We start from the raw sequence: 24,981 nt of genomic DNA, 5'->3' as shown, positions 1-24,981 counted from the left end.
AGGAGGGAATGGGGAAATACTTGAACCTAACTCTCATTTGAACTAGTCAAAAGAAGGTAGAATACATCCACAGAAAGTTAGGCTATAGTTTTATTGATTCATCTTGATCCCATTTGGGATTTTCTTGGCATATATTACAGTAGTGTGCTATATCCTTCTTCTGCTCATTTTACAGATGGAGAAACTGAGGCAAACAAGGTGAAGTGACTTGCCCCGGGTCATAAAGCTACTAAGTGTCTGAGACCTGATTTGAACTCAGATTCCATTAATTCCAGGGCCAGCTCTCTATCTACCGCACCACCTATCAGCTTTTACAGGAAAACAGTTCACTCATTATGGCCGTAGGAGGGGAAAGGGAGAAGAGGGGAGGAATAATTGAAGGAAAGATGGGTGAAGAGAGGGATTAGCCCTGAGCGAAAAAAATTATGAGGAGGCGAAAAATATTTATAGTTCTTTTTGAAGTTAGAAAGAATAGGAACCTGAAATAGTGCCTGTAAATTGTGCAGTGAGTGAAAAAGTTACAGTATATAAATATGTTGAACTTTTAGTAGCAAAGAGAATTCTACCCTCCTTATAGAGAAGTGAAAGATTCAGTGAAGAATGAGAAAAAATGTTTTTTAGACATAGGAGACAATGTGATAATTTGCTTAGATTGACTACATGTGTTTGTAATGGGTTTTGTTTTTCTTGTCTTATCACTTGGAGATAGGAGATTGGAATGGGATGGTGAGAAGGTAGATTTGGGATGATAAAATGATGTAAAAAATGTATATAATATATATTTAAATCACTTCTTTAGAGGTATTTAACGAGCCTTATTCTAAAATAAATATTAGTATTTGAATATGAGTTAGAACCTTACCCTGGAATCAGCCAACTTGTTCATTGGTCAGATAATAGGCTTAATAAAATATGATAATATTTTATTAACTTAATGGGTGGTTTTTATGTCAGGCTGCTGGCAGGGTTCCTTATGTATTGTATAGTCATGTCACACTGCTGATCTAGTCCAACCCTCTTATTTTATAGCTTAATATACCAAGAATTAGGAAAGCTATGGCACTTTTTCAGAGGCGTGGGTATTAAACTGACCGCAAATCCAGTGTGATTTCCTTGCTCTATACCATCTCAGAAATCAACTGAATGGCTGATTTCATTTAATTGTTCTTTACAACAAGTTTTCTGTTTTTCTTTTGTTTTAGGTCAGCATTTAGATATTTTGCTTTTCCTCTAATTAATATAGTTTTTATTTGAAAGGATGTCATATTAATCAGAGCTTTTCTCATACAAACAACATAACATGTGGAGGTATTGTTGTTATTTATGCACATTTGCTTTTTCATATTCCCATCAAGTAGCACTGACCTATAACATATCGGCATTAGTCTCTCGGTTCACTGACTTGAAAAGTTTAAGGATATATAATGGAAAAAAAAGAAACTTTTCCCAAAGTCTTTCATCTTGGCCGGGGCAGTGAGATGGAATAATAGATGTGACACATTTCCAAAAGTACTCTACCCCTGCAACCCACAGAAGAAATGGTTTCACATGGAGCACAGCATGGAGTAAGCCTGTGAAAATCCATTGCTATAGGAGTTAATGCATAAAAAAGATCTAATGTTGCAGTTAGAGTCTGAGAAAGATTGGATCACTCCCAGAATAATAATGCTATTTGCCACTCATGTGAACACAAGGATAATGAAATCAAATATGTCTTAGTGAATAAGCCACAAGATTTAAGTTGAGTTACATGGAATTAAGAAAATTTCCATGACCTTCTTTCTCATGTTTTTTGACTCTAATCAAATACGCAGTTGTGTTTACTATGTTAAGTCTGCCCTACTTTCTGCCCCTTCTTTTTAATTATTGATTGAAATGCGCATTTCAGCTTCTGAGACTTCATTTATGCATCTTATCATTCATATTTCTTTACATTTTAACTAATTGCTGAGTGTATGTTCTTTTTCCCCAGGTAAATTCATAGAAATGTAGAATCGTAGAAATGTAAAAGCCCAATAACTTACTCTAGAACCATCCTATTTGAGAGTTGGAAGGATCTTAGAGGTCATTTAGTTCTACTTCTCTTTCAGTAGGTTTTCCCATCTACAACCCTTCTGTTATTTCAACATTTAATTGTCACTCTCTTCTTCAACATTCCCCAGTGGCTTCCTTTTGACTAAGATAAAACACAAACTCCTCATTCTGTTAATGAAAATTTATCCCAACCTACCTTCCCCAATTTTCACTCATGTCCAGCTCTTTCTGACCTCATGGACCATAGTACGACAGACTCTTCTACTCTCCACTATTTCTTAAAGTCTGTCCAAGGTCTCCAAGGTCATGTTTGTTGGTTCTATGATACTACCCATCTCATCCTCTGCCATCCTATTTTCCTTTTGACTTCATTCTTACTTTACATCAGGATTTTCTAATGAGTCCTATCTTCTCATTATGTGATCAAAGTAGTTCAGCTTCACTATTTGGTTTTCAAGTGAATAGTCAGAATTAATTTCTTTAATTGTTGATTTAACCTTCTTGCTATCCAATGGATTCTCAAAAGTCTTCTTCAGCACCATGATTCAAAAGTTTTGAGGAATACTCAACTTTCCTTTATAGCACAGCTTTCACAACCATACATTATTACTGAAAAAACCTTAGCTTTGACTATGTAGACCAGTGGTGCTCAAAGTTTTGTTCTCAATATCTTTATCCTATTAAAAATGATTGAGGATCTGTCCAAAGAGTTTTTGTTTATGTAGTTTATAGTTATAGATATTGATCACATTAAAAATAAAAACTAATTATGAATTTGTAGACTCTCTGAAAGGATTTCAGAGATTCCCAGGATGCTCTGGACCAGACTTTGAGAACCACTGATGTAGACCTTTGTCAGAAAGCTGATGCCTTTGCTTTTTTAGTATGCTTTCCAGATTTGCCATAGGGGGAGGGTACCTTCCAAAGAACAAATATCTTTTAATTTCATGGATGTCTACAGTGATCTTTGAACCCTAGAATATAAAATCTGGATCACACTATCAAAAGCTTTAATTCAAGCTTCAATTAATTTAATTCAAAAGTTTCAATTTAATTAATTTAATTTAATTCAAAATTTAATTAAAATTTAATTTAATTCAAAATTGCTTGCTTCAATGAAGCAAGAAGATGTTTTTCTGGAACTCCCTTGCTTTCTTCATAATCCAGTGAATGTTGACAATTTGGTTTCTAGTTCCTCTGCCTCCTCAAAAACCAAGCTATCCTTCTAACAATTCTTGATTGACGTATGGCTAAAGCTTGGCTCGCAGGTTCTTAATCTTATGACTTTGGCATGTGAAATGAGAGCATTTGTTTTGTGCTTTGAACATTCCTTGGCTTTATCTTTCTTTAGGATTGAGGTGTAAACTGGCCGTTTCCAATCCAGTGTTTTTCTGCTGCTGAGTTTTTCAAGCTTGCCAGCATATTGAGCTGGCAATATTTTAGGATTTTAGGATTTTAAATAGCTCAGCTGGAATTCCAGTACTTCTACTAGCTAGCACCAACTCCATCTTCCCAGATTTATTTCACATTACTTCTATTTTGCAAACTAGCCTGTTTCCTACAGTCAGCATGACTGTCTTTATACTTTTGCACAGGCTGTCTCTCAAGTTGGTTTAGGATATACTCCCTCTTGACTTTTCTCTCTTGCTGAGTGCATTTGAGTTCTCTGATGCTCTGTCTGGAGCTGGCACTCAATTTCTTCCTCATCTGAATCTCCTTTCTGAGCTAGTATCTAGTATGTAGCCTTCTCAGTCACGGTGACTGAGTAAAGATCATTGGTTCGGGGAGTAGTTTCAGTAAAGTCACACGGACAAAAGATAGATTGCAAGGGTAGAAACTGGATAGGATGGAGATGGAATATAAAGGGAAAACTTTTGTAGGATCAGGAAGAGCTGAACATGTCTATAGACACATAGAAAGGAGCCAGTGGAAAGAGAGAAATTAATTTCTTCCTTGTTGCTTATTGCAACAAGGTTCTGGATGAGGCAGAAGGGAGAGGAGCCAAGGGTAAAAAGGAAATGGGCAATGGTGAAGAAGTTGGGCTGCCTCTGCCCTGAGATGGGAGGGAAAATGTGGGTGGCAATGCTGAGAAGTCTCAGATGGGGTTAAGGAAGCTCCTGTTGGATGGCTTTAATCATGGAAGGCCTTAATAAATGGTGTATGTATTTAACCAAGAGATGATATCACGGATGGGGATCTAAGTCTAATTTGAATCTCAGCATTGCTGCTTAGTTACTATAGAATCTTAGGCAAGTCCTTTGGACCCACTTTTCTTTAAAATAAGAAATTGGACTGAATGATGTCCAAGTCCCTTTTTAGCCCTAAATCTTGTAATAGCATTAATAATAGCTTTCAGAATCTCAAATCCATATGGAATGAAATAGTTTGAAAATATAGAGGCCTAGAAGAAGAAATTAGAACCATGTGGGAACAAGATGAAGTACATATCACTCTCATTCTGTTTGTTACTGGAGTTGTTCCAAAGATGCTTTTCATGAGCCTCATAGAAGAACTTATATCCTAACATTTTTTTTTTATTCAGTTACAAAAAAATCATTTTTATTCACCTGCATAATACTTCATTATGCAGGTGAATAAAAATGATTTTTTAAAAATTAATTTCAAATTAAAAATTTAAATTAAAAAAATGATTAATTTTAAATGAAAAGACAGCAATAGAGTAACAGATCCATCTCATATAACATGAGAAGAATAAAAACATTAATGGTGCATCCATATATTCATACTATGATTTAAGGTTTCCATAGCTCTTTATTTACAATATTCTATTATCCTTACCTCATAAATGAATAAATTGAGGAGTTAAGTGTCTTCATGGTTCGAGAGGAGATTTAAGACTAATGATCTCTCTGCTAGGTCATACTACTTGTTATCTTATGAACTAAATTGAATGGACTCTTCTCCAAGAAACAGGGAAGCTAAATCATTTATTTTCTGTGCATATATGTACGTAGTTATCAGTGGGTACTTTTAAAGAGAGATAGAGGGATGGGGTTAATGGTGATATGAATGAGATGATGGGGTTAAGGAGAATGCTGAGCATCTGTGAGGACCATTGGATAGGATGCATCATAAATCATTATGTCCATGTTAACCTATCCTATAAAGTTAAGAAGCTCAAACGAGATGATGAACATGAAGTACTCTTAAAACATTTTTAAAGTGTGATTTAAATAAATGTCAACTACTATTATCTTTTTCAATATGTCTTCAGCTTATCGTCACAGCAACCTGATTTATGAGAGAGTGCATCGTTTTTTAAAAACTGGTTTGTAAAATCTTAAATTGGATCCTTCTTATTTCACAGGTGCCTGTGTAAACATTGTCAACAGCCAGTGTCAAATTCTGCCTTACAACCACACTACTCTGACATCCGCTGTGTCCATCGTGAAATCAGCTGAACTGGAAAAGTTCTTGAAGTTCTTCAGTTATCTCAACCGCCTCGGTTGCTATCAGCACATCATGCTATTTGGCTGTAGCATGGCTTTCCCTGAGTGCGTCAGTGATGGCGATGACAGGTATTTGGAAATCTAAGTCATTCATTGATAAGAGCCAGTAATAGCAGAATTCTAAGTATCTAATCAAAACAAAACAGTTCTAAGATGTCTACCATTTCTTGGTTTGTAATGGAAATCGTTCCCATCCACCATTACTACTCAAACAATCAGTCATCACTAATTACAGTCCTTTTAAAACCAGAATTCATGAAGACTTTTGTAATTTTATTGCAGGGAAAAAATAATGAGTATAACTGCATTGATGTGTAAAATTTTTAACAATTATAAGATTCTTCTGGATAACAGTATTTTCTAAAATAGAATTTTTTCTTTCATTTTCATCAGTGGAGATAGTGTCATCTAGTTACGGATAATATCTGTAATAATCAAGCCTATCTATTTCTAAGTGTATTAAATATAAAAGCATAAACTAAAATATTTTCTGTATTTTAAAATGCCAAAATTGCTTATAGACCTGTTCTTGTGTATGTATCTAATTTTCAAAGGCAGGTGAAATTCTATAGTATTTACATTGACTTAATTAGTTTTTATGATAGGTCTCAAGTAGGAGATATTAAATTATTTATTTATCGGGTAAAAAAAATTTTTGTCATAGCCTTTAAAGAATAATTTTTTAAAATAAATAATCTCAGAATGTATGCTAACTTTTAGATAACCCATAGCTTTTAGAAACTAGTCTTGACAAAAAAGTTTAGCTATAGTAGAAGCTTTCGAGGGAAAAAAGATAGTAATTGGTTTCTATGAGTTAAAAATGTAGGATTGGAAGGAGTGCTGACAATTTATCTTTCACAATGGTGTAATGAAAAGGATAGACAATTTTGAAAGTGATTGAGACTTTAATAAGTATTGATTAACTTTGTATTGATTTTTATAACAACCATATATCAGACTATATATTTCAAAGCCTTGTAAAGCATTGTGTATTCATGTATGGGTTTTATCCTCCTTTTGAGAAGTAAATTAGTTGAAATATCTTAATAACGTGAAGACTGGTCCTAATACTGATTTTACTACTGAATCCCTACTGAATTTAATACCAAAGGATAACAGACTGGGGAACACTTTGTCTCACTTTATTTAATTCAACTTTTGAATAATATATTAAGTACCGGGACTATGCCAGTGCTAAGAGTGTAAAAACAAACATGACGTATCATTCTCAAGTTTTTAGATAGAAATACGTCTGTTTTTATCTTCTCTCATTTTCATGGCTCTATACCTTCATCCAAGGCATTGATAAAAAATAAATATAAAACAAGAGAACACTGGGAGCCATAAATAATACATTGAAAAAGAGAATCCAAGCAAGTCTTAGAAGGTTAGAATAATAATGGGTTGAATAGAATAAGGGGAAATTTAATGGAGATTGGTGCAGAAACCTAGTTTAAGGTTCAGAAATCAATTTTGCAATGTCAGAAGAGTGGTTAGTTAGAAGTTTATTTGAAGAAAGGTGCAGAGGCTTTTGAGTTTTGTGAGTTCAAAATAAATTAATGGTTGATGTGGGATCTCCGAAATTTACTTTGATACTTGATAAGCTACATTGAGAAGCAGAGTATATAAATCTAGGGGAATGGTGTTCTCTACCCCTTTTGTCAGTCCAAATCTGCAATATGGTAGGTAGTTCTGGATTGTATATTTTAGAAAGGACCTTGATATAATAAAGTGTCCAGTGGAAGGCTACCATTGGAGATTGAATTCAGAGATAAAATTGAAAGAACTGGAGGTGTTTAATATGTTATAGAAAAGACTGAGGAGCATGATGGCCATTGTCAAGTATTTGAAAGGCTGTCATGAGAGAGTGAGTAGACTACTAGAAGGCAGTAGTAGGAGTGATGTAGAAGGTGCAGAGTCACATATTTAGGCTCAGGATATGGAAAAACTTAACAGAGCAATCCAGATGTAGAACGGATTGCCTTGGGAGGTGATGATTCTCCAACACTCTGTAGGTCTTCAAGGGAAAGACTGGATAGCTATTTGCTGTAAATATTGCAGAGGATGGCTGACTAGGTATGGTCTATAATGGGAAGATAATCTAAGATTAGTAGTTTTCTCAGGGCCTTTACAAATCTGAGATTTTATGAATCCGTAAAGTAATAAATGGAAAAAAAAAAACTAAGAAAAAAGCTTTCTATAAATACATTGTTCTGATTATCATTTTTATAACTCACTCTTTATTCTTAAACCAGCTGTAGTATCCTGTTGTTATTGAGTGATTTCAGTTCTGTTCTATTTTTGATGACTCCATTTGGGGTTTTCTTGGCAAAGATATTGGAGTGCGTTGCCTTTTTCTTCTCTAGTCTGTTTTACAACTTAAGAATGGAGGTAAATAGGGTTAAGTGACTTATCCAGGATCATGCTAGTGTCTGAGGCCAATTTTGAACTCCTCCTGACTCCAGGTTCAGTGCGCTACTAACTTGACCATCTAGCTGCCCACTATAGTATCCTAGTTAAACTTAATTATTCATTTCAGGGTAACTTCAGGGCGACTTTCCCTAATCCAGTTTAGCCTGAGGAATTGCTACAATTCCTACAGTTGCTAGTAGGAAATTTTTTTTTTTTTAAATCTAGCTGCTAAGAGGCTTTCACATACCTTTTGCCAACCATATATGGAAATATTTAATCCTATTCAGCAAAATTTCAGGCCCTTGCCCACCAGTTGGCATTTGATCAACTTTATCTCTTTCTTCCTCCCTTCCTCCCTTTCTCCCTCTCTCTTTCCCTCTGACCTTCCTCCTTCTCACCTTCCCTCCCTCTTTCTTTCTGTCTCTCTATTTCCCTCTCTTTCTCCCTCCTCTGCTTTCTTCCTCTCTCTTTCTCTCTCTTTCCCCCTCTCTCTCTCTCCCCCTCTCTTTCCTTCCCCTCCTTCCCTCTCTCTTTTCCTCCTTCCCTCTTTCTTTTCCTCCTTCCCTCTTTTTTTTTTTTTTTTTTTACTAAGTAGCTTCTTTAAAAGCAGAGAGGTTTCTTAATTATCTGCATATTCCTTTCTGATTCCACCCTTTGCTAGCAAGCAGTGCATGTAGTACATGGTTTATATATGTTTATTTGAATGTTAAATTGTGAACATGTGGTGAAGAATTAGAATAATTTTTAAAAGTTATGAAGACTAAATATGTTGAGAAAAACTAAATTTCAAATCCATCATGTTTTTTGGCTATTGAAAATCATCAGTGGTATTTTCTTTAATGTAAGAAGCTAGGCTTTTATTGTATTGCATCTCTTACTAGACAAGAAAGAACTCATATTTCAGAGATTTTATATATATATATATTTTTTATGAACTTCGGAATTAAGTCCAAAGTAGATAATGATAGAATTTAAAATGAGATTATATCCAGAACACCGCTTTCTTTCAGATCTTTGGTAGCTTTGTTACATACTTAAAGAGCTGATTTTTTATATTTCCTACAATGGTGAAGTGCATGGAGTGCTGGGCCTGGAGACAGGAAGGACTCATTTTTGTGAGTCCAAATCCAAATTCGGACACTTACTACTAGGTTCGTGAACCCTGGGAAAGGTACTTCATGCTGTTCAGCTCCATTTTCTAATCTGTAAAATGAGTTAGAGAAGGAAATGGCAAATAACTCCAGTATCTTTGCCAAGAAAACCACAAATGGGGTTTGAATCGGATCATAGAGTTGGATGTGACTAAACAACAGCAAATACAAATAAAAACTTATGATGGTTATTTACTCTAGTAAATTGTCTTAGAATAAATGGGTCTAGAAACATTGATTTTAGGAGGTCCAACTGACTTTCTTTCCAAGTCAGGACCTCCTGGTATCCTTTAATTATGTGGTTGTTGGATTGATGGGGTTGTCTGAACCCCACACGCCGCACACAGACACATTTAAGTCTTCCTTCCTAGCAGGGACTATCTATAAAATCTTTGGCAAGTTGCAGAAATTCTTGACCTCAGTGTTCTTGGCCTCTGGTGCCCATTATCAAAGAGACAGTAGACATTTATCGGCAACGATTTCTAGTGTTTCTCGTGTATCTCGACTTTCTGTTCTAAAGAGATCTGGGCAAGACCAGATCACAAAGATATGACTAAAGGAAAATTGCAGGCAGCAAAATTATTCAAAGCAGCTCTTTTCCATTGAGTCGTATATAAAAAGGAGTTTTATCAGAGAGATGAGACCTCTCTTTCCTCTTATCTTACAGGTAATCACAGTTTCCAATAACACTCTGTTCTTCCATATTTTACTTGAATCCTGCTGCTAATGTTTACTAAGAACTTTTTTTTTCTTTCAAGTATTTGGTTTTTAAACTTGCCACATTTTTAAATATGACTTTAACAAGATGTTCCAAGGACAAATGCTGAAAAATTAAATATTTTCCTGAAATTATCACGTTAAAAAGGAAAATATTATTGGGTTTTTAAGTTTTTTTTAAAAGGATGACTCTTGTTTATACCTTTGCTGCCTTTCTTCCCCTTTCCCCTTATCTCTGCTTCTGATATTTTCCAATTACTTATAGTGCTTATGCAAAGACAAGAAAAAACACTTTAAAAAAAAATTGTTGTTGTTTGTTTGCCTGAAACAAAACAACAATAACCCCAAACCAATTACTGTTGATCTGCAACTCATAGTCTTTAGAAAATTACCTAGGATTGAGAGATTGAGTGATTTACTGAAAATCACACAGACATAGTATATCAGGTCCTCTTCTCTCAAAGGCCTACCTTGTTTCTTCTCAGAAACTGTACAGAATACCAGACGATTAGATTAGTAGATATCTTTCAATTTGGGAAGGGTCTACTCTCATTAATAATAGAGAATATTTTTCCAGATCAGTGTTTAGTTAGAACCATGTTCTGCCCCCCCACCCTCCCCACCCCCGTGATCTATGACATGAATTAGGAACGTAGGCTGTCTCTGGGCAAGATCTGGGCCCATGAACTTCCGTAGCACTGTCCTCTTCAGTAGAATTCAGCATGTAGGAAAATATGAGAGCTGAAGAAATGCCGGACCGGGTCATTCACCCAGATCCCTTTACTGTTGCTTATAATGGTACCAGGAGATGCTCTATGGAGGAACGTGGTGATGGCTCTGCCATTACTATGGATGGAGCACTTTGTCCGGAGTCAGGAAGGGCTGAATCAAATCTGACTTCAGATATTTATTCGCTGTGTGATCCTAGGCAAGCGATTTAGACTCTGCCTCAGATTCCTCCCCTATAAAATGGGAAAAAATAACAGGAACTACCTCACAGGAGGATATAATGTGATAATATTTGTAAAGCACTGGCAAATACTCGGCTCTTAATAAACGTTCAGTCCCTTCATTCCTTTTTTCCATCAACCTCAAAAATTTACTTAGAGGATACTGTTTTACTGCCTATAGGAAAAATTTCTGTCTTGAGACAGCTTTCAAACCCTCTCTTTCCCTTAAAGACACACAGTGAATCTCTGAAATTATGCAGACTCTTTTTGCAGTTCTTTTCTGTTCTATTATTCTCTGTGGTAGAGAATAGACTTATTGGGCTGGTGAGTTTTTGTACTATTTGGTGATATAATTAGTGTGTTTTCTTTTGTTTATCCTAAGCCTCCTCTCCTTTGACTTTCAAGAAATCCTCCCCAACAGTTCTGCAATTCTCAGTTGGAAAGACATGTTAGTGTTTACTCTGGATCATAAGGATGTGCATTTAAAACTTAGAGATCTTAGTAATCATTCTGATTCCTTTGTAGGTGAGGAAATTGAGGTGCAGGAGGTTAGGTAACTGGCCCAATATCACCTAGTTCTAAATGTCAGGGTTGGGATTCTGTGAAGACCGCGTATTTTAAAATCAGCAGGAGTCAAGAATTCAGGTTAGGGGAAAATCGTCAGTCTTTATTCTCAGTGAAGAAGGATCGGAGGTGGAAGAGAATGGGCAATAGCAATGTGTGCAGCTGAGTCAAGAAGCTAGCTAGACCAGCAGTCACACGACCAGCAGCTAGGAGAATCGAACCCCGGCCCAATCTCTCCCAGCTTCTCTTCCTGTCTCTCTCTGCCTCCACCCACCAAAATCGTCATTTCCTCTACAACACATCAGGACTTGCACAGAGAGTGGGCAGGGACCATTCTTTATCCAATCATGTATATTAATAGAGTATAGCCCAATTACTATTTAGCCTCACGTACTTGGGACCTCAGTGCATCAACTCAAACCTCAGCCCATTACAGGATTCTAGGTCGGTTCCCTCTCAAAGCAAGATGCTCTCCTGCCCGCCATGTTGCTTTGTGATTTTCATTAGGATTATATTCCTTCATTGCCTCGATTAATATTCCCTTAATATTTTGTCCATATTAATGCCAGTCTTTGTTATTTTTGGTATCCTCTGGACCTTTTCCAGAGTCATTTTCTTCTTGGTAGTGGTATTGAGATTCAAACATTATAGTATCCTAAAAGTCTGAGGGTAGAAGAGATCTTAAAGGTAATCTAATTTTAATTTGAGGCAGCTAAATTGCATAATCCTTAGTAGAGTGCCAGACCTGGAATCAGAAAAACCTGAGTTCAGATCCAGCCTCAGACACTGGACAAATCCCTAACCCTTGTTTCCCTTAGTTTCCTCATCTATAAAGTGAGCTGGAGAAGAAAATGGCAAACCACTCCAGTATCTTTGCTTAGAAAATTCCAAATGGAGCAGCTAGGTGGAACAGTGGGTAGAGCAGCAGCAGCCCTGAAGTCAGGAGGACCTGAGTTCAAATGTGGTCTCAGACACTTAACACTTCCTGGCTCTGTGATCTTGGGCAAGTCACTTAACTCCAATTGCCTCAGCAAAAAAAAAAAAAAAAATTCCAAATGGAGTCAGGAAGAATCAGAAATGAAATGACTAAACACAACAAAAATACTATGCCCTTTCTAAATCTAATCTGATATAAAATTTTTTCAATTTGTAAAAAGATAAGTTATTAATAGAACTTTTTTATACTAGAAAGGGTTATTGATTCTTACCAAAATTTCACAGTATGAATTTACAATACTGAATTTCTCTGAGATGTTTAAAAGATGATTGTCATCTTTTATAAATTATAAGAACTTTGTATATGATATATAATGCTATGTATACATATGCATATATATAAACATATATTTATTTATAAAATTATATGTGTCCCTCATTTTGGGGAAATAATAAGGAGCAGAAATATTTATTACTTGAAGCAAGAAAAATCTATATACATATGATTTACTTATATACTTTTAATTGTGTCCCAAACATAAAATTTATTTTAGACAGTAATAACCAGGACACTTGATTATTCTTTTTGGCCATGAATAGGGTGCCACCAAAAGTTTGGAGTGAGAGGTCAAGGTTCCTTACTTTGTAACTCATTAATTTTGTGTCTGAGACTTGTTTTTCTCATGGTTGGAAATACTCGTACCACCTATGAGAGTGTTATTATGAGCAAAATATGTCACTGTAAATTGTAAAGTCTGTATGTATACATACATATATATATATATATATAGTGTGTATATATATACACACACTATATATAAATACATATGTATATATATACACACGTTTATGTATAAATGTGTGTATATATATATATGCTATTTTTAGTACATTAACTAGAGATAAGATTACAATAATTTTCAGTGCTCAATGAGATGTGTTGGCGACACTTTTGTTACAGCTGTTAAAGCTTCCTGCCATTGGTGACAGAGACAAGACCAGTGTGAGGAGCCTTATCTCTTGCTAGGTTGTGTTAAGGATTTCCACAACACATCCAATTTATTTTACCCAGCGCCGCTGTGATGTTCTTACCTTCCTAATAAGGCATTTCCAGTCATCATAACCGGCTCTCACAGTTTGCCAGGGTTTCTTTGTAGGGGGAAGCTTGCTTTTTTGCATGGAAGTATTTAGATGCCAAAATGTTGTTCCTTCGTATCATCAAAGTGTTGAAAAGCAAATGAGGGCGGCCCATTATAGAAAACTCAATTCCGTGGAAAACATGAACAAGGTCCCAAGTCTCCCTTGTTGTTTGAAAGATGTACTAGTTATTAATGCTTTAACACTATTTCATATACACTGTTCTAGCAATTAGAGTCTCTAAGCCAGGAACTTGTCTTAAGAGAACCATTCAAGAAACATTCTCTGTTTTTTTTTTAAACCTAATTTTAGAATGGAACGTTTAACGGGATTTTAATGCACATATTATATTCCCAGGGAAGATCACCTCAAAATTTAGAAAAACAGGCGCCTTTAGCAAATTTCCTTTCAAGATTATTGAATTTCTTTAAAAATGAATTTAGGATCCATGAGAATTATAGGAGTACCAGAATTCTTTTTCCAGAAAGAAAGAGACTGGGGGGGGGGGGGGGGGGGGGGGGTCACATATACAAACCATTTCAGGGGCTCGTATATTCAGAAGGAGAAGGGGAGATTTGAAAAATCAGGTCTAACCCAGTGGAACAAATTCAGGGTTGAGTGATATTGTGGTTTGAAAATATTTTTTTCCACTTTAGCCTTACTCGTTTTTACTTCATTTTATGTTATTGTTTGAAATTCCATCAACTAGAGTTTCATTTAAATGAACTGGCATACTTTAAACAAATTAAGAACCTCTAGGAAAGACTTGGGGGGAATATGGGTTGCTCAACCTGGTTTTTCAAGAATGAGCTAGCCATGGAAACACTTAAAATCCATGGTGATCTATCTGGTTAAAGCAGAAATAGGGCTTTTGTGTGTGTGTGTGGTGGGGAGGACGGGAGGTGCAGATCCTGATTGGAAGGAATCTTCTCCAGCCTGTTGTACCTTCCAAAGCTTTCTGGTAGATTTACTACTATCCCAGGTCTTGAATTGGATGTGATTGAAAAAGCTTAAGTCCTTCTTTCTGTTAATCTGTTCCTTATCTCTAGAGCAGTCCTTAAGGACTCTATGCCTCCAGCTCATTGCTTGTTTCTAGGCTACACCTCTCCTTGGCCATAACATGTGTCAGACATCTGAAGTGCTTTTTCTTCCTTTATAAAATGAGTTCCCTGGAGAAGTACAGCCACAGAAGAGCTCTCTCTGTGTGGGTGAAAAATGGCCCAGAGGACCCACATGTCTGCCTGCTGCTCATTCCCAGGCTTCCTTTCTGTCTTGCCACCTTTCTGTCTGGCTTGGAGGAGCAATATTTCTCTGGGAAACTCCTTGGCTCTGGGCTTGAGCAGCTTGTGATCAAGGTGCTCCCCCAGGTAGAGGAAAAATAGAAGGCGGCTCCTCTCTTCCCACCCACAGATGTCTGTGCCATGGAGCAAAATTTCAGTTGACTTGTTCAAGTTCAAGTTTTGAATCTGGTTGATACATGGGTCTCAGTTCTTGTTAAGAAAAAGCTATTTCCCAGTTTATCAGAAATGAATGGGAAAAGCAAAGAATGATGATTTGGGTGATGTAATCTTCCTGCTGCCAAGAACTCAATCGGAATTATCTAATTGCTGAATAGCAGTTAGGTATTTATTTTGTAGAGGGAGCCTTCAGTGGTTAGAGTCTGGATCAGTTTATACGTAATATCTTGGGACAGAAATGTTCCCTATCCTTTGGCTAATCCCTGGAAATAGCAAGCCCTACTGGCTGTGTCTACGTTACTGAATTAACCTAAATATTTACATGTGGAGATAATTATGTAGCTGATTTGGTCAAATCTTTATACCTCATCTGAAAATTTAATTGCCTTAGGAAGATTCCAGAAATATTTTCATGCCAAAAGGATGTATGATTTTCAAAGTCAGCCTTTGACAATCCATGATTTTCCTAATGGAGCTCATGAGGGTGGCCAAAAGAATTACATACATTTGTACGTAAAGGCTCTGTACCAAGAGAGCCCGATATCGTCTCAACACTTCTGCTCAGTGGGGTGGATGTGCTTTATCACCAGGCTGGATGTGGGACTGCCCATCTCTGAGGATGCACCCTGCAGGAAAAGCTCACTGGCTCCTCTGCAACTCTAGGAAAGAGATCAATATTTCTGCTTGGTATTTAGACCCCTTAAAATGTGGATTTAACCTAGCTATCTGGACATTGTGCATTATTTCTTTTTCATATACTCCCTGTCAGTCTCTCCCTGTCTGGTGGGTCTTTCTGTACACACACAAACACACACACACACACACAACAAAAACAAACAAAAACCTGTACAAGACTTTATCATTTCCTAAAGCTATTGTCTTATTTCTCCTTATTTTTTTTTTTTTTTTGCCAAACTCCTAAAAAAAACCCAAACAAACCTACACACATGAAAAATTGTTTGTCATTGCTTCCATGAACACTTTGGAAACCAACTTTATAATTCAGGTGAAACTATTTTCTCCAGTGTTATCAGGGATCTCAAATTTGAAATCTGATCTTTTATCAGTCCTCTCTCTCAACTTATTGGAAACATGGGACACTGCCCATTCCCTTCCAGATTCTCTCTTTTCTCTGATTTCTATAACACTATTCTCTCCCAATTCCTCTATTGTTTGACTGTTCAGTGTTCTGACATTGGTATCTTTTTGCCCCCTAATTTGACATTTAGTCCTGGCTTCCCTGCTCCCTACTGCCAATTCCTCCTTGATATTCTACCCTCCCCTTTCTGTATTCTTTCATTTAATGGCCTTCTCAACAGCTAGGGACTGGTTGAATTATCATCTGTATACAGATAATGCCTAATTCTATATTCCTAGCTTTAATCTTGCTCTTAAATTCTCATAAACATCAAACTCAACATGTCCAAAATAGAACTCATACCTTCCTTTCCCCCTCCTACCCATCTGCCAACATAACCTTCTTCTGAACTTCCCTATTTTTATTGAAGGAAACACCATATTTCCAATTTCCCACGTTGACAACTTTGATGCTGCCCTGAACTATTCATACTTTCTTTAAAGATCCAGTTAGTTGCCAATTCTTGCCCTTTCTACTTCCACAGTATTTTTTGTCCTTTTTACTATTTAACACTTTATTGAGTTCAGACCATTATCGCCTCTCGTTTGGACTCTTATAATATCACGTCTCCTTATTGGATTCACTGACTGGAGCCCCTTCCTATTCCTATCTGCTTTCCCACAGTTGCCAAAGTGAAAATCACTGTCCTAAAGGACAGGTCTGAAGACGTTACTTTTCTACTCAGATTCCAGTGGTGGTTCTTTGCTTCCAAGGCCACAATGTAAACTTTTTTGTTTGGATCTTTAAAGCCCTCCACAATCTGGTTCCAATTGACTTTCCTGGTCTCCTTACTTGTTTTTTTCCTCCCCACCTTCCAGGGTTATTGTGAGGATTAAATGGATATTTGTGAAGTGTTTGGTACACAGCAGGCATTTAATAAATGCTTTTCCCCTTTCCTCTTCCTTTTTCCACATTCTATGGTGTACTGAAATTGTCCTTGATATTCCTCCCATGGAACACACTCCCTCCAGTCTTCTTGCTTCTGTCTTGCTCCTACTCTATCCCTGGAATATATTTCATCCTTCCTTCTGCCTCAATGAAGCCTTTACTTCCCTTCACCTCAAGCACCATCCCTTTGTAAAATTTTTCCAAATCTATCCAATACTAATTTTCTTCCTCTAAACTACAAACTATTGCGTCTTTGTTCTGTATTAATCTTGTATTTCCTCCTCTGTGTACGTTATCTCCCCTGATAAAATGTAGCTGCTTTACTGAAGCAACAGTTTCATTTCTATCCACGTGTCCTTAGCATAACAGTTAGCATATAGTAAGTGCTTAATAAATGCTTATTTGACTGATAGGTAGTAATTTATTGTCACAGCGAGTGTTAAGCAAAAACTCGATGGTCTTTTCTCTGTCATTTTTTTCAAGGGTTAACCCTACTTAGGTAGAGGGTTTAACTAGGCAGTTCCCGAGATCCTTTCCAATTCAACGTTCTTTAATTTTAATGATGCTTTCTTACAGCAATATTGTGACTACCTTCATTTATTATTGTGATGTTTTTCCCCTTGTCATTTAAAAGTTATTTCACATGGACATTATAAGTGAATTATATGCTTTTTTAGGACAGGACATTTTTGCAAGTTATGAGCTAAGGCATCTGGTGTGAACTTGTATTTATTTTTGTTCAGATATGTGTTCAGAAATGTATTTTGGAAAAAATATTGAATTTCAAAAATATTTCTTTTCTTCTAGCCATGGACTCCTGCCCTGTAGGTCTTTTTGTGAAATTGCAAAAGAAGGCTGTGAACCGGTTCTGGGAATGGTGAATTTTTCCTGGCCTGAATTTCTCAAATGCTCCCAGTTTAGTGACCACAGCAATAGCGACATCAGGAGGGTCTGCTTCTTCCCGCCGCAGGAACCAGAAGAAGAATGTAGGTTTCTGTGTTTTATTTCCCTTCAACCTAAAAAGTTCAGGGAGCTCTGTCACAGAATATTATCCTCTCCAAAGCACAGGGTGGAGAACCAGAGGGATGCCAGATGTTAGCTGGGAAAGTTAAACCTCAGAGATGCCCCTCCCCTCCTCTCTCCCATCTCCGTTTTCTTCCTTCCCCCTCTTCTCTCCTTCCTCCCCTCTCCTTTAAATTTTTGATTTTGTTTTTTAATCGTCTATCATTTGGAGAACTCGGCTTGATGGCACAGGGCTAAAAGTACGTACAATGAACAAGAAAACAGATGAAAATTAGAATTATACTATCTGTAATCTTCAATGATTCTTTGAGAAGTCTCCACAAGTTACTATATAAGCAAGAAAGTTTTCCAAATCAAAACTTTAGCTTTAAAAGTATACAGAGCTTTCTCTGAACGATTTTGGGCTAAGTTCCAGTGCATATTTGTGATTTGTTTTTTGGTCTTTCTGGAAACGATAAAGAATTTCTGTTAAGTTGGATATGGATCTGATAGATGGTTCCAGATGGAGTATTTCTCTAGAATTTAAAGAATATGTTTTTGATTCTTGTTTGATGGGCATAGTGCTAAGTATCAGAAAAGCATATTATCTTATTTGGTTCGTTGGTAAGGATTGATGTCCTCTCGAATTGTGGTTTCTTTTCTTTTTGTAGGGATTGGGGGGAAAAAAGGGATGGTGGACACTGGGTAAAATTGAAGCCAGGAGCCCTGAATTCAGAGTCTGCTCTGGCATTACCTTAATAGTGTGATCTTGTATAAATTACTCTTGTCTCTTTGATACTCACTTCCCTTCTGGGTAAAATAAAGGTAATAAAATGTATTATACTTATTATATATAGGTTTATTGTTCTTTGCAAATGTAAGGTCTTAATTATTATTTGCATTATAACTTAAAATGACAGTATAATTTCTAGTTTATGTCCATATACATTTAGTATAATTATGTTAATGTGTTAAATGTTAGAAAGTGTGCTAACTGGATTAGTTTTTGTAGTATATAAGAGAGCCTTACTAACATTTGGTTTTAGGAACCATGCTGTGGAATGACAGTATAAATAAAATCAACTAAGTCTTCTTGGTCCTTCCATAATTACATCTCTTTTGGTAGGATAAAAAAAATCAGTCCAGCTCGTAATTCCCAGAAGATACTGGAGCACTGAGGTTTCTGTATAAATCATCAAATTAAATAAATATATTAAATGCCAATTATTTGCAAGATTCTCTACTCTGTGCTAAAGATGTAAAGATTGGAAATCACACTGTCCCTGCCCTCCAGGAATTTGCAATCTAATGATTTCTGTAACGTGTATTATAATCTCCTCTACAAAGTTGTAAGCTCCTTCAATAAGGACACAGCACTTAGCAAAGTGCCCTGAGCGTTGAAAATGTGCTTATAAACGTTGAATCAATGGATGTGAAGGAAATAAGTTACATACATGCAGAATAAAATAGAACTGTTATCTGGTGAAAGCAATGTAGGCAACCACTTACTATTAAGACAATAGCTTTTTCTTTCCCTCATTTATTTTTAAAAAATTCATCCAGATTCTAAAAAAATTTCCAAGTTTATCTACTTCAGTTTTTAAACAAATGCTATTTATTGCATACCTAGTATATACCTAGCACTGTTCTAGGCACTATTAGAGCCTTATAAAATCACAAAATGGAAAAAGTAGAAATCAATACAATTAATGGACTGAATGAAGTCATTTACTTGATGTTCATCCTTGAAAGTTGATTTTCTTCTCTATCTCTTACTCCCGTGGATAAAATAGTTTACTTTAGGAAAATAAAATAATAATAATTTAATCCACTATAGAATGCTGTTGATCACTAACCTTACCTTGTTTATTCAACAATAGACTATGGTCAAAGCATGTCTCACTCAAGTGGCTGGGTTCTTCACTCAGCACTAGGGGACTCTTGCTCGGGTGGGAAGAGGAGGAAATTTATAAATTTTCTGTGATTCTCAGAAAGCAGATATTTCTGTCCTCCACTTGTGATAGTGGTTGTCTCATTAGATTAGGGTTGTGATCTGTGGGGAAATCTATCATCTATCTGTTTAATATCTTATAACTTGACTTCTTTTCCATCCTCCTCCTTTGGTGATGGATTTCAGTGAAATTCATAGTAGAATTGCCCATCTAGGTTTTTTTGGCTCTATATGACATTTTACTCATTACCATTGAATCAAAATGTTTTAAAAAGTATTTTTAATCCCCAAATGTTATGTAGCCTATCTACTCACAACTTCTCTCAGACCCAAGTAGCGCAAAAATTATTGGTATATCCTAAATTTAGGAATTCCTAGACACAACTAAGTGCTGCAGTGAATAGAGTACTGGAATTGGAATCGGGAAGACGCATCTTCATGAGTTTAAATCCAACCTCAGACACTTAGTAGCTATTGTGAATTTGGGCAAGTCACTTAATTCTGTTTACCTTAGTTCTTCATCTGTAAGAATGAGCTGGAGAAGGAAATGAGATTCCATCTCTTTGTCAAGAAAACCCCAAATGTGATTGTGAAGAGTTGGGAATGAATGATTGTAACAGCTAAATTACAACAACAGCAGCAGCAGCAGCAGACACAGTTCAGATGTTTACACTCAAAAGCTCTCAGTGGGAGCAGCAAGGATCCTCAAGCTTGGAATTACCTCTCATACTTAATATTTTTAAGCATCTCCCTTCTGCTTTTCCATTCACAGCCTCCTGAAGGGTCCAAGTCAAATCAATTGGGGAACTTGGGGATCGAGGCTGGCTCTGATTGCTGCAGCTTTTCCATTCAAAATTCTGCCCCTGGCAGCAACTTTTCTCTGACTGTTTCTCAGTAAGACTGGCTCTTTCATTGGCCTCTGTGGGGCTTTGATTAATCCTAGTTGCTTATTCATTTCTGAGTGAACTGGTGGAATGGAGCCAAGGACAGGCCAGGTAAAGACAATTCTCCAGGCTTGTCTTTCCTCCTTCCTTTGGAATCACTGCTCTCTCTCCTGCTTCATGCTGATCCACATCGCTTGCAATTTCTAGGGTTAGCTTAGAGGTTGACCTAGAACTTGGGTTTTTAAATTGCTTCTTCCAGCCTCTTTCCACCACACAATAATCATGAGAGCTTGGGTCAAGCCAATATTGGATCAGTAATATTATACTGCTACTCTATGTTTATGTAGTGTTTGTCTCTAGAGAACTTGAACCACTTTACAAACTGAATTCAGACAAGACCTATAATGTGGAACAGCTGTTATTGCCAATGTCGAATTTAGAAAACTTGACTAAAATTTCACCTAGTATTCTTTGTGCCAGTCAAAGCTCTGAGATTTATTTATCTTATACAGAGACTCTTAGCTATCGTTTCTGTCCTGTATTGACATTAGGAACTGCAAAGAAAATCTAATGATATGATGATAATGTTGTGGGAATTCTGTCTCAAAGATTTTAAAGTAAATATTTGTGTGCATTTTCATATAGTTGAATTGTGAGAATTCAGGGTTCTGAAGGTCAAGTTTCATCAATCATTCGAGACTATATAACTAACCTTGACCTCTATCTCATCTGCATTCACACAAGGGAGGCAGCACTTAAATTGTATTTCTATAGGTCTGAAGAACGGCTCCCCAGTCATGAGGGAACTGATTATTTTTCTCCCTTTTCTTTCCTTCCTTTCTCAAGTATTTTGTTTGTTTTGTCTAGTGCTGGATCCTGGTAGCAACCTCTTAACAAACTCTTAATGCACTGACGATTTAATTTTTTTTGATGAGACAAATGTGTCTCTGTGAAAAACTGTTGGTTGCTTTATTGCAGGGGAAAGTGCAAGGACATTTCTTTAAAGTATTTTCTTTAGACCTAAAAAAAATTATAGATAGCATTATGGAGGAGTCAGTGACAACTGGCATGTAAACTTTCTATTTTAGTGGTCAATCTTATCAAAAGAAATTGTCCCCAGATGTCAAATCCTACTACAATTATAATTTGACTTTATGATACCTCCGCCTATCTTTCCACATAGGTACTCTTCCATCTTTCTTTATAATACAGTTAGATGTAATAGTGGAGTTGATGCAGGTGTAGCAACCCTTCTGGGGCTACTTCTTCAACCTGAACTTGAACTCAAGGCCAAGTCTCTAGAGAGAAGGAAATTACTTCTCCCCACTAGGATTTTAGGGGTAACTCTTAAGGACCTGTGTTTTCTGGTACTGGTACCCACGAATCCCTATTGATATGCTTCCCATTTATTATCAATTAGACTTAATTATATTTTAGAAAGAGTAATTACTAAGCAGTTATAGCAAGGACAGTTATTATAGAAACATTCTTCCCAAACTCTGGACACATTCTCCTCATGTACAGGCATTGTTCTTGGGGAGAATAAGTTCAAGCTTGGGCAATTATAGCTGGTTATTGAAAGCTCTTGTCTTCCTGTGTGGAACTTCATGAAGTTCCTCCTTGGAGTAGATCTGCAGGACAAGGTTTTTGTTTTTGGTGCGCCAGTTCCTGATGCAGACCCCTTGGTTAACCACTGCTGCTGCTGCTGGGGTCTCGGGATTTTGGGCTAAGTTTACAATATCATCACCTAATTAAATGGAGGTGAGAAAAGGAGAGAGAATAAGTGTCTGACATTTTCTCTCTCTCTTAAAATAATTCTTTGCTTTAGGAAGATGTCTTTCACTGCTGAATTCTACAACAAACTGATTTGTTTATTGCTCAAAAGGATGCTTTTGAACTGGTTTTCTTTCTGTATTATACATAGGAAGAAGGTAATTCTTTCAGCTGATCACAAGTTATTTCCTTTATGACATAATTTGCTTTCATCTAATGATCCAAAGCTCCTTTAATCCTTTACTATTGATGGAGGACTCGCATACTTTTCTTTGGATTGGTGATTGATTCAATTTAGAAGACTGGGTCATCTTTGATTAATTGGGGATGGGAGTGACTCCACCCACTTATGTAGGGAAGATTTTAAAAATTTTACTGATAACTTTTTTTTTTATTAACTAATGGTTCCCATTAGACACTCTCTTGCCCCATTAGAATCTTTTCTTGTCACAAAATAAAAATGTTCGGCAAAATTGATTCAGCAACTATATATGTATAGTTTAGACATATGTATATATAGCCTAGTATATGCAATATTTGGAATAAATTCTGCTTCTTTACTGAAATGTAGAGAAATGAGAGGAAGGTACATTTACATCATTTTCTTTCTATAACAGCTTGATCATTATTGTAACCATTGCTTGTATCCCTTTTCTTGATTCTGCTTTCTTTACTCTGTATGTCTTTTCATTTTCCTGAAATTTCTTATAAGGAAGCATATAGACTTTAATGAAAATTTCTTTTATACTTGAATTTTACTTGTGTCCAGCTGAGCAAGCAGTTAATTCTATTCTTTGATGATTAAAAATGGATTATACTGTTCATGCTGTTTTTATTTGCTCTGCCACTAATTTTGGTCCATAAATTGAAAAGAATTTTCATCTTCTTTTTAGTCCTGATATTTCATTTTAAATCATTAGCCTTATTCTGAATTTGCTATTCTGCAAATTTAGGAAAATAGTAGGGAGTCCATAATGAACTAATGTTACAAAAACGTTCCTGACTGAGCAAGAACAGTACATGTTTCCTCATCATTTCATCACTCTTATTGAGCACATGGAATTAGTTTCCTCTTGAGTAAAGAATTCGACTTGAGGTGGCATTTTATTTTCCTGAAACAGAAAGGATGCTTTCCTTGCTACAGTTTAAAATTTTAACAGCACTCATTTAGTTGCCTAGCTAAATAGCAATGCTCAGACCAGAATTGATTTAATACTATGGTCATAGATAGCAACCATTTTACCAGTGACATTTTTGATGCTGGTCATGATGTTTCCATGATATAATTGATTCCACGACTTAATAGAAACAATTGCCAGTGCTTTACACAAAGCAAGATTTGAATATTTAAAGGAATCTCTATTAGTTATTTTTTTTAATTTTAAAAATTACCCAAGATACATTTGCTTCTTTATCTCTTTGTGTCAAACTAGAATCATCTTAAAAAAAAAAAAAAAAGAAGAAAGAGAAAGAAAAGAAAACTTCCCTATAGCTACAGGTGTAAAATGGTGAGCCTGCCCTCTTCTCAAGCCAAATGCCTACTGAATACTTTGCCCAGATGTGGTATCCACATGTTAACAACCTATATAGTAACCAACTATCCACCTCTCTGCCCTGTGTGAAGTGGATGAGGAAAACTAAACGGACCGCCAAAAACCTAACTCCAGGGCTGGGAAAATAATGCAAAGTAAAATTTCTGTTGAAATAAAGATACTAAATCCATTAATACATTAGTGTCACTAGTTCAAAGAGTACTATATTGAACACTTCCTGGGTCTTAATTATCCATCAAGCATTTATCAACTGGCAATTTTATATTTAGTTATAGAATACAAAGCAAATAAAAGACTTGGTCCTTAGAGAGGCATACAGTTTTATTGTAGCAAAAAAGCAAAAAATCACCAGACCAGTGCGAGACTACTTGCAAAATGATGTAACAAATATAATTAGTATTATATAAATTAAATAGTTGATTGTTGAAAAGAGTAAAGGAAGTTGAACTTACATTCTGCTTCAAGAGCTTTTAATTTAATGGTGAGTCTTAATTTATATAGATTGATTGATACTGACTGGACGTAAGAGCTGCCATTGTATTCCTCAGCCTAGTCTATCATCAAGAATGTTTCATCCAACAACTATTTACTGAAAGTGAGAGTAGTGGAAAGAATCTCATACTGAAAATTGAAAGATCTGGGTCAAATTCTGCCTCTGACACTTACAAGCTGTGTGATTTGGGATAAAGTACTTATTCTTTCTGGGCTTCAGTCTCCTCATCTAAAAAATGGGAATAATTATTTACTTAGTCTAACTGCAGCCTACTTTTCCATTTTTTGTATTATACTTCTTTTTCTTATATGCTTATAGCTTATATATAAGTTCTAGCCAAGGGAGTGCTGGAACTGACTCAAACTTGGCACCTGATGGTTAAATTTTCACCCTGATCCATGACACTTCAGAAATCAACAAATGCTACAAATCAAGAGTTTGAGTGTTCTGTTTATTAAATTTAAATCTACA

General features: G+C 36.1%; 1 protein-coding gene across 1 annotated transcript in view; it reads left to right on the top strand.

The window, feature by feature from the left end:
* Nucleotides 1-24,981, top strand: part of CORIN (corin, serine peptidase) — a 181,228-nt gene that overhangs the window by 69,114 nt on the left and 87,133 nt on the right. The window contains exons 4-5 of the mRNA XM_031941961.1: nt 5,363-5,573; nt 17,662-17,840. Coding sequence (XP_031797821.1) covers nt 5,363-5,573; nt 17,662-17,840 — 390 coding nt within the window. The remainder of the gene's footprint in view (nt 1-5,362; nt 5,574-17,661; nt 17,841-24,981) is intronic.

Source organism: Sarcophilus harrisii, chromosome 6 (assembly GCF_902635505.1).
Source record: "Sarcophilus harrisii chromosome 6, mSarHar1.11, whole genome shotgun sequence".
Classification (NCBI taxonomy): Eukaryota; Metazoa; Chordata; class Mammalia; order Dasyuromorphia; family Dasyuridae; genus Sarcophilus; species Sarcophilus harrisii.
This window is presented reverse-complemented; position numbering and strand designations above follow the sequence as displayed.